The sequence below is a fragment of the Daucus carota genome, chromosome 3, assembly GCF_001625215.2.
Source record: "Daucus carota subsp. sativus chromosome 3, DH1 v3.0, whole genome shotgun sequence".
Taxonomy (NCBI): Eukaryota; Viridiplantae; Streptophyta; class Magnoliopsida; order Apiales; family Apiaceae; genus Daucus; species Daucus carota.
Genome location: NC_030383.2, coordinates 43,570,510 through 43,581,799, shown reverse-complemented (window position 1 = coordinate 43,581,799; position 11,290 = coordinate 43,570,510). Strand labels below are relative to the sequence as shown.

Genomic DNA, 11,290 nt, shown 5'->3' with positions numbered 1-11,290 from the left:
GTATCAATATCCTCAAGTACAAGATCTACAGGTTCCTCAACCCACTGTAGAAGTGCTTTCTGATCAAACAAATGAGGTATATGATATGTTGGTAAACATAAACAAGACGCTTAAGGAACTCAAGGCTACACAACTGATGATGGAGGCTCGACTTGAGCGGTTAGCTAGTTCTTTTACTGTCGAACAACCCGATTCTTCTCCACTTATAGCCACCCAAGTTGAAGATGACATAAATGCTACCATTCTTACAAATGATGGAGATTGTGATAGTTTTTCGACCTGGGATGATGATGTGCCTATTAATAAAGAGGAAGATTGTGTCGCTGACGGCAAAATCGATGAAGTTGTTGTTATGGACCGTGTGGGCGATGATGAGGTGCATGAAAAAAGCAATATCGAGTTGATCGTAGTTTCTCCTACACCAGGTGTGCTTGAATTACATTTCCTGAAGGGGATTAGCTCAATCAAGGTTGCTCCATGTTCTGATATTGAAAATTTGGCTTTCAATCCAACCTCTACCCCTATACTTGAGAGTACATGTTTTAAAGCTGACATGATGATTGTCCAAGATGATCTTACACAAAATCTGGTGGGTTATCCAGTCCAAAAGGCTCTTACACTTCAACTCTTGGAAAAAGAGGATAGCAATTTCATCTCTTTATTCAGTGACATGAAAGGCCAAGAAGTTCTTATGACTCCTGTGAAAGTGAAGAGTTCTGAAAAACCACCACCCGAGCCTCCACCTTGTGTGAAAGTCGAAGGAGTTCGGTCCTTTAATGGATGTGAATTTTTTCGTTGTTTTATCACAAAGTTCTCTGAAAGTATAAATGTCGATCAATGGTTACTTCTTGAAGTGACAATTAAGTTTACTAACGTTTGTTTGGAGACTTTCTACAGGACAAAGACAATATTTGATGCTCTTGATTTTATTTGTGGTGGCGAGATTTTGTTTGAGAAAGTGGATACCCCATTTCTTAAACCTAAGCAATATCCTCCACCGGATTCACCTCCAGCAGAGGAGGGGGAGGACTCGGACTCCGAGTAGGTATGTGGGCGCTCTAGCCTTTTTATCACTTTCAATGGGGACATTGAAAATTTTAAGTTTGGGGGTGGTAATCTAAGGAAGAGCATATTATTATGTAGTTTATTATTGCATGTGTTAGTTAGTTCATGTAGTTCACGTTTTTTTTATTTTGCTTTGATTATTTATCACGTTTTTCTATTTTTTGTCATAGTTAGTATCACGAGCATTTGCATGAATTATGAAGTTAAGCCAAGTTAATTGCCTATGATGAGTTATGTGCGTAGTTCTTGATTAGTAATTTCAATTGCAATGCTAGGTTAGTACTTGGAAATTGCTTGTGTTGGAAATTGTACTTCACATATGTTCTTGAGATAGGATTTAGACGAAATTCCATGAATTCTAGGATTGAGTTGGACACCCTTCAGCTTAGGGCTGTAAATCTTAAGTTTGGGGGAACTGAGGAGTAGATATGCCTTTCTAAGGAAAAAAAAAAAAATAAATAGAAAAGAAAAGAAAAAAAAAATTAGTAGTAATAAATTCACTAGAAAAATAAGTGGTATAATTAACTAGGTTGAGCTCATTAGTACTCGAGTAATTAAGTCTGAGGGGACTTTGTGCCTAGCAACCTAAAGCCCTCGTGGTTTGGGATTGTTGACCCAACACTCGCTACATGGGTACTAGTGCATAAATCTTTAGGGATCTCAACCATTGCACGGTTAAATAAACCACTAGAATAGAGTGAATAATTGGTGTGTGAAGTCTTGTGGTGTTCGTAACGCATTTACACTGCGAAGCGCTCTGACCTTAGACCGAGCAATTAATCACCAATAAAAAGAAAAAAAATAGTGAATAAAATAGAAGGGTGTGGACATTCTTTGGGACCTTGGCTTTTAGTAGGACTTGAGTGACGGGGTGTGAGTTTTAAACTTTTACGATTCTTGATTGGGATTCTGTGGGAGTAGTAGTTTTTGTCTTGTCTCAATAAAAGAGCATGCTTGCACACACTGGCACTCCACACTTGTAAATAGAAGAGTAATTGACTTGGTAGCGAGAGAGATGAAATTCAAGAACATTAGCACAATCTGAGGTATTATAATTGACAAGGCAATTACTTCATAGTTCACTCATTCATCATGTAGTTGCATTCATGCATTGCATTGTATTATTGTATAGTGTCGTTGACGCTTGAGGACAAGCATCAGTTTAAGTTTGGGGGTGTGATAAGTGGTATTTATACACACTTATAGGCCTTCATTTCCGCTTAAATTGGTTGGTTGTACTTAAGTGTTTAGTGTCTTTTGATGTGTTTTTATTGTTTTTCTGTGCAGGTCACGAGTTGAGGTGATGAAGTGATTTTCTATCATTTTAGGTTGGTTTTGGTGCATTATTTGCAAGAATAGAGAATTGTTGATTCACCGCGACTTGGGATTTTGTGGGTACATCTTCTACAAACCCTCACGAGAGCACACTCGTCCACTAGAGCTATCTAGGGGTTTAAAGGGCTTGTTGCATATGCTAAATGCAACCGTGATCACCTACGGAAGTGGTACTAGAAGCGAGGAAGGACATGCACGCGAGAACGAGCGAGAAACGAAGAAACGAGGCTGCCATCACTGACAGTAGCGCGCCCGCGCTAACTTGTAGCGCGCCCGCGCTACAGTCTGCAACACTAGCGCGCCCGCGCTAGTGTAGCGCGGTGGCGCCCCACAGAAACTTCCCGGGCTGATTTTTACCGCTTTTCTGATGGATTTTCGCAGCGGTCGAGGCCCGGTTGACTTAGTCAATGCATTTTTATTTCTCGTGTGTAAAAAACCCTAGCCGTATAGTAGTAGTTTGAAGAATAGAGAATAATATCATAGTTTAATTTTTATCGAAGCACAATATCAGTTGTATTAGATCGTTCTTCGCGAGGAAGTGACAGTTTCGAGCGAGATCGTGAACTTCAATCTGTAACGTGTGATCTTTATTATTAATTCAAGCATTTTTATTCTATTTAATTCTTGTCTTTTATTTATCATGTTTTCATTAGAAACCATGATGTCGATTAGTTCGATTATGAACTAACCGCCTTAATGGGATTCTAATGGATTTATCGATGTAGTCTAGTAACGAATATTACTTGTTTGATTGTGTGACGTACGTTGATTTCTTTGCATGAGCCGTGCTTATTCTTCTTAGGAGCATAGCTAACTTCTAAGTTGTTTGTTAATTCTTTCTGAAGCGAGAGTGGATGATTGAATTTAGAACTATGCCATGTAAACATAGGATTATGTGAATGAAACATAATTTGTGGTAGACTTGAACTATTTTTATCACCCTGTGTAATCACGATAGACGACTTGTTATTAAACCTCTCTGCTTACACTACCGCTATAGAGATATAGGGTCTGAGCTTTGTTGGTGTCCATGAGATTTCTATCTTAATTGTGGATTTTGAGTGGTATGATATGTGTGCAACGAGAGTTGGCATGTATTACTTTCGTGTTGTCTGATTAGGATCAACAGTCGCATGTTAATCAGTAATTTCAATTCTAGATGAATTCGATAATGAAGTTAGAATCCCATGTGTTTTCCTATTCTGAATTTGATTAGTAAATTTAATTATTAGTATAAAAGAACATATCCTTGTTAATTGTCTTGGCAGTGAAAATTACTCATACATTGTTGCATAGGTGCGTATTCTTAATTCACCAGTCTCTGTGGGAACGAACAAATATATTACTTATGATCACGTGCGCTTGCGTGTAGATTTAACCGAACAGCAATCTACTAAGTATGCTTATTGATTCAGTGGTTTCTTCATTTATAATCTCTTTTATGTACATAAGCTGCGAAAAATATTTGAGTACAACATGCTAAATGGAGTACTCGTCTGAGATTGCTGTTTAAGACATAAACAGTTGGATTGCACAGCATAAAAATTTGGTGTAATCTGATTTCGATTACAGTTTATTGAAGAAATTTAAGTTGTTTATGCACTTTGATGTTATTTTCTTAATATAATATCTAAATTCTGGTTTGTGATAAGTTAAACAGTTGTAAGCACCAGTACATTAAACAAAGTAATCACCAAAATAACTTTACAATTTCATAACATTGAGAGTTCACAATGAAGAATATTACAACTTTCACATTTAGCTACTTGGCAGACATAATTAAGTACTTGGCAGTGCATAGAAAACCTCTTTGTACACAACATTTTGTGTCAAATTTGTGCTGCTACCACTGTCATCATCAACAAAAACCTTTAACCCATATGGAGACGTAACCCGGCTTATGGCAACATAGAATTGGCCATGTGTAAAAACAGCTTTAGGAAGATAAAGACCAACAGTTTGAAGTGATTGACCTTGCGATTTGTTGATGGTCATAGCGTAGCAGATCTGAAGCGGCATTTGCTTCCTCACCAGCTTAAAAGGCATCCTAGTATCGGATGGACATAATTCCATACGTGGAATAAAATGTCTAGTACCAATGAAGGAACCACATATTACCTCACACTCAACGCAGAACTTTAGACACTTTGTAACAATCATCCTAGTTCCGTTGCAAAGTCCTAGAGTCTGATTAAGATTCCTCATCAGCATTACAACAGCACCAACCTTTAGTTTGAGGTCATGAAGAGGCATTCCAGGGAGATTCATAGAGTTGAGATATTCTATAGGAAACGCAGAACTTAGATCAGCATCATTCCCACCAAATTCTTCAGCGTTGTCCACACTATAATAAGTAAACATCTCACTAGGAATCATATCAACAATTTGAGAATTAAGGTGACCAACTGTTTGGTTAGTGGGTGTCAATATGGCTCTCTCACTGAGATACTTGGAATTCCCACAATTGCTGATAAAATCCGGATATATAGTGTTGATCATATTTTCAACCGAATTTTCTTCATTCAAATTGCAGAATTGTTCTGGCAGTAAAACATCATCTTCAAGCATCTCAGGTTTCGAAGGAACAGGAGTGCACTGTATTCCATTACCCATATCCAATACCCATTGTGCAAAAGCATTAATATCATCGGTTTCCTGCTGTGAATTACCCTTGTCAAGCCGCATATTTCTTTTAAGAAGAAATATTGTACAAATATTCCAGAGCCGAGATCTAGTAATACAGGCCGACAAAATTTGGCTCCGGTCTCCTTGTGGAATGACTGGAAGTATTTGTCTAAAATCACCTCCGAGAACTACAGTTATCCCTCCGAAAGGCTTTGTAGCGTTCAATGGATCAACAGCTTTCATGATATCCCGAAGGGACCGATCCAAGCATTCAAAAGCAAATCTGTGCTGCATAGGAGCCTCATCCCAAATAATAAGCTTTGTTTGCCTAATAAGCTGAGCAATGTCTGAATTGCTTCCTATACCACATAGTGAAAATTCATCAAGGACAATAGGAATTTTGAACCGTGAATGTGCCGTCCGTCCACCTGGCAAAAGAGTAGCTGCAATGCCTGAAGAAGCAACTGGCAGGACAATCTCCCCTTCTGACCTCAATTTTGAAATCAAAGACCTCCACAAAAAAGTCTTACCGCATCCTCCACTCCCGTATACAAAATAAAGTCCACCTTCTTTGTTATGAATAGACTGCAGTATGGCATTGTACACATGACTCTGTTCTTCGTTCATCGTTTCCACCAATTTAGCATTTTCCGCTTTCATCTCAGCAATATTATAACTTGTTTCTTCAATTATAAGATTATTGCAACCATGATTTAGATAAGAACTGGGAGGCTGTGGTAATTGTGGGAAATTCTTCAAAGACTTGCCTATTGATCTCAGCAAATCATCTATTTCTACAAAACCAAGGTGCAGGGTTAATATCGGCAAAACATCTAACAGATATACAACAGTACACAAATCAGCAAGTGTTATGGATCAAAAATCGAGGGGTGAGCTTCGTGCTTTATGACTGCTCTCGTGAGTCGGAACTCAAACGGGTCCTTACGAGATGCCTACGTATCTTCAGCTGGGTGAAGAATCAAGTCAAAAACGTAGTTCTAGTTTGGAGGGGTAGAGCCCTTTATATAGTGGTCTCGATGTTAGAGACTGATTGGAAGTAGGATTCCATGTATCTAAAACCTCATAGAAGTAGGCTTCTTCGTATGAGATAAGATAAAACTCTTTTCTTATGTAGTCGATGTTTATCTAGGACTCTGGATGTTTATCATCGAAGAATTAGAATACTCGTAGAACTTTGAAGTTTCTAGAGCCTTCCATGTAGTTTCCTACTCGGAGTAGGATTATGAATTTGGGCCATGACAGGGCTCGTTCCTGGATTCCAGCCTCGACAGGGCTCGGGACTCAATTATTGGGTTGTGACAGTCCATGTAGCCCAATTGCGGGCCTCATTATGGGCCACATTAATTAATTATGAAATTAATTAATGCTTAAGTGTTTCAGCCTCTTATTAACTCGGCTTTTATGTTTCTGGGCTTTTTAATAATCCTTTAATAATTAAGAATTATTTCGATCCCTATTATTTGCCCCCCAACTTTGGATAAGTTTCGTAGGAACTTTTCGAAAGTTTTAGAGGTTTTATTGTGATTTCACAAGTCTTTCCTATGACTTTCCGAGCCTTTTTCATGACATTACGAGTCTTTTTTACTTGTACAACAAGTATTCTTATGAAATTTACGCGTGTCATAGTGCTCACCAGCATTTCCGTATTTTTTTTGGGGCTCAATTCTATTTAACTGGAATTTTTACGATTAAATTCCAATTTTCTAGAATTTTTACAGGCCTTTAAACCATTTTCAAAATAAATTGAAAATTTAACTTCAATATTCTGTAGTTTGCCCTGAATTTACAACATGTTCTGGAATTTTTCCAAATTTCTTTAAAGAATTTCAGTACCTTTCAGGTATTTATACAAAATATTTATCCAAACTATTTTCAAAATATTATTTCTCTATTGAGAAAAATATTTACACAGTCCCATAAGTTTTCTGAATTTTTAGAATTTCTTAGGACTTTTAATTCCTTTATTTCAGAAATAAGACTTCTTCGTAGAGATGCTTCTTTGGCGTGGGTCACCCCCGCCAAGGAGACGTCCACGTTTCGACGCCACAGGTCTTGTCTCCTTAGCGTCGGTCACCTCCGCCAAAGAGACTTCCAATCTTCGACGCCTCGGGTCTTGTCTCCTTGGCGTCCCCCGCCAAGGGGACGTCCAAGTTTCGACACGACGGGTCTTGTCTCCTTGGCGTCGATCAGCCCGCCAAAGAGACGTTTTGATCTTCGACGCCACGGGTCTTGTCTCCTTGGCGTCCATCACCCCGCCAATGAGACGTCCAAGCTTTGACGCCACAGGTCATGTCTCCTTGGCGTCGGTCACTCCGCCAAGGAGACTTGCAATCTTCGACGCCTCAGGTCTTGTCTCCTTGGCGTCGGTCACCACGCCAAGCAGACTTCCAATATTCGACGCGACGGGTCTTGTCTCCTTGGCGTCGGTCACCCCCGCCAAGGAGACGTCCAAGCTTCGACACGACGGGTCTTGTCTCCTTGGCGTCAGTCACCCCCGCCAAGGAGACATCCCAGATTCGACCCGACGGGTCTTGTCTCCTTGGCGTCGGTCACCCAGCCAAGGAGACGTCCAAGCTTCGACACGACGGGTCTTGTCTCCTTGGCGTCGGTCACCCCCACCAAGGAGACGTTCAGCTTCGACGCGACGGGTCTTGTCTCCTTGGCGTCAGTCACCGCCGCCAAGGAGACGTTCAGCTTCGACGCGACGGGTCTTGTCTCCTTGGCGTCGGTCACCCCGCCAAGGAGACGTTTTCATTTTCGACGCCACGGGTCTTGTCTCCTTGGCGTCGGTCACCCCCGCCAAGGAGACGTCCATGCTTCGACACGACGGGTCTTATCTCCATGGCGTCGGTCACCCCCACCATGGACACGTGAAAGATTCGACGCCACAGGTCTTGTCTTCTTGGCATCGGTCAAGCCGCCAAGGAGACGTCCAAAGTTCAGGATTTTCCCAATTTTTTGGGATTTTTCAGCAATTTTATGAGTAAATAATAAATTATTATTTACTCAAAATCATGTTATTCCGTGAATATGCTTCCTGGGCGTGGTTACCCCCTCTAAGGAAGCATCCAAATTGTCACGCCTTGGAGACATGTCTCCTGCGCGTGGATAAACAAAGGCCTCACGCGGCTTGCTTCCTTGGCGTGTGTACCCCCGCTAAGGAAGCACCAAAATTGCCACGCCCAAAAGACATGTCTCCTGGGCGTGGATAAACAAAGGCCTCACACGGTTTGCTTCCTTGGCGTGGGTGACCCCCGCTAAGGAGGCACGTAAGTTATTGCGCCAAGGAAATATGTCTCCTGGGCGTGGTTATTTTTTATACACAAGAGAGAGTTGCTTCCTTGGCGTGGGTACCACTACCAAGGAGGCGTACATTGTACAACGCCTAAGGGAAGTGCTTGCTAGGCGTGGTCGAGGATTGGCCTTTCTTGGCTTGTCTCCTTGACGTGGGTCACCCACTCCAAGGAGACATTCAATTTTTCAGAAAAAATAATTAATAATTATTTTTTTAAACCGTAACTTTCTGCTTGGCGGGGATCACCCTCGCCAAGTAGACATATTTTTAAGTATGCCAAGTGAAAATTTCTTGGCGACCACTTTCCTATTTGAGCTCCTCTCTTTTGGGCTTACTCGATCAGTTGGGCCTAAGCGGGGCCTTTTCTCTACGTGACTTACTCGGCCAAATTCGGGGTTCTACTCAGCCTAACCAACTTGGTTCAATGAATTTGTATGTGCTTGTGTCAATTCACATTTTTATCGCCTACTAACACTCGTGTTATTATTTCGTTTCAGCTGTTGAGATCATAGATGATGACCAGGTTCGTTGCGATCGAGTCACGAAGAGGGTGTTGAGGAAGTTAGCTCAGGGAGCCAATCCTACTTTCAGGTGGCCATTTACTGAGCTAGTGCCTTCGAGGAGTATGAGAGAACTCTAAGAGAAATTCAGTTTTACTATAGCGGCGAAAGATTGAGGGAGCCGTTCAAACTCGGCTGAGGACATGGTTCCTCTCTTCAACTCGAGGTGAAACTCTTGAAGAGGGCTTAAAGAAGAACAAAGAGGTGAGCATTGACGAGTACTTGGGACTCTGACCCCTTCCTCAAGTTCATGGATGGTCATGACGACAGGGTATGACCCTCAGTGAAGCTAAGCCCTTGAGGCCGTAGTTGCTCAGCATCCGCGCATGCTCGAGCCTTTTAGCCCTTATCTATTTAGGACTTATTTATTCGGGCCTTACACGGCTAAGATTCGGTGTTAACTTGACTTCTATCCGGGATATAACTTAATATCTATGTAGATCTTCGAGCTATAAGGAAAATGTAAGCAACAATGTGCATAAAGTAAAGCAATAATCAGAATTGGACGGATGAAAAGGAAAAAGGATATCCCTCGGGATTCTTATTAAATTATAATAAAGGGGATAGACAATAGTTCAATCAACTAAGTGGTTGTGGTCTGCAAGACCTTATTCGATGAACATCTACTGATAGAAATAATCAAATATATTATATTTTTAAGTTGGTGGCATGCCAACATCTTTGAACCTCCACTCCATCCAGGGTCTACAACTTGTATGAGCCATGGCCTGTTACGCTCTTGACTGCGTACGGTCCTTCCCAGTTTGGGGCCGTCTTGCCCTTTGGACCAACACCTAAAGTGTCAGCTTTCCCAAGTACTAAATCTCCTATTCTGAAGAATCGTTCCTCGACTCGGAGACTGTAGTAGTAGGAAGCTGGTTTCTAGCTTTTCACTATTTTCACATTAGCCTGATATCGGACCTCATCTATCATATCGAGAAAAAGTCTCATTCCTTTCTTATTGGCTTCCAACTCAAACTGCTGGACCCTGGGGGAGGTGTGAGTAATTTCGAGAGGCACCACTACTTCGGCTCCATAAGCTAACTGAAAGACTAAAAGTCTCGAGTCTTCACAGACTTTTAGATTCTTGACTCTCAGAGTTCTAGCTAGTCCTAGGTCAGCTATTAAGGCTTCATATTCAGCCTCGTTGTTTGTGGCAAGAAAATCTAGCTTGATAAAATATTCAAGTATGAACCCATCAGGGCTTTAGAGCACCAGCCCTGCACCACTAGTTTTTGTTTTTGATTCTCCGTCAAAAAATAGTAACCAATACTTCTTAGGCTTCACATCTTTTTTAGGTTCTACTACCTTGTCCTCGTGCCCCCCGACTTCCTGGTTGTCAATGGTGCATTCAACTAGGAAGTCATCCAGAGCTTGAGCTTTGATTTCCACCCGTGGCTTGTATCGAATGTCGAATTCCACTAGCTCTATTGTTAATTTAATCAACCTTCCTTTAGCTTTAGGGTTATGCATTATGTTATGAAGGGATGGTCTTTCATGACTTCAATCTTATGTGTCCTCAGGACTTCAAAAGCCACTCTCAAGTGTTCAAGGTGGTCAGCTTTGTTCAAGCTTTTTACTAACATTCCATCAACATAGATTTCCATGGACTTCCTAATCAGATGCTTAAACATCTTCTTTTCAAGGCGCCGATACGTGGCTCCTGCATTCTCAAGATCAAACGTCGTAACCTTTTTTTTGGTTTATCAGGATACGAGGAGATGGGAACCAAGTCCACAACGGGCTTCTCTCTCCTTTCATCTTCCCCATGGACACCTAAGTCCTCAATTGGTAGAACCTGCCCCCCGACTTCCCCGGGTTTCAAGGCTACAACATAACAATTCCTGGCCATCTTCTGGTCTCCTTTTTCTTCTCCAACTACTTTCCTTGTCGGGAACTTGATTTTCAAATGATAGGTGGATGCTATGGCTTTAAAAGCGTGCATTCCTGTCCTTGCTTGGATAGCGTTGTAGGTTGATGAGGCCTTAGTGACCAGAAAGTTCAACATATAAGTGGCCTTCCGTGGCTCTGCTCCCATTGTTACTGGTAGTTTGATCATTCCTTCAATCTTTGACTCCACGCCATTGAAACCATATATTGGCATATCCGACGATGTCAACTGTGAATCTGCGTATCCCATCTTCTCATAAACATCATAGAAGAGGATGTCTACGGAAGCTCCATTGTCCACAAGAACTCTCTTAATAGATGAGTTTCCAACAATGGGGGTTATGACCAACGGGTCATCATGGCGGAACTTCACCCTTTCCAGATCAGAATCATGAAAGGTTAAGGCAACCTCGGTCTTGGCCCTCTTCGGGGATTCTCCAATAATATACATCACTTCTCTAGCGTAAGACTTTCTTGAGTTACTAGAAGTACCAGCAGC

General features: G+C 41.4%; 1 protein-coding gene across 1 annotated transcript; it reads right to left on the bottom strand.

Annotated features, from left to right (window-relative positions):
* Nucleotides 1-4,179: 4,179 nt before the first annotated feature.
* On the bottom strand, nucleotides 4,180-5,685 carry LOC108212518 (uncharacterized). The gene has a single exon (XM_017384243.1). The coding sequence runs from the start codon at nucleotides 5,683-5,685 to the stop codon at nucleotides 4,180-4,182; it is 1,506 nt and encodes a 501-aa protein (XP_017239732.1).
* Nucleotides 5,686-11,290: the final 5,605 nt, after the last annotated feature.

Excerpts from the sequence above, each read along its gene's own strand:
- LOC108212518 (XM_017384243.1), bottom strand. The coding sequence starts at position 5,685 with ATGAAAGCGGAAAATGCTAAATTGGTGGAAACGATGAACGAAGAACAG.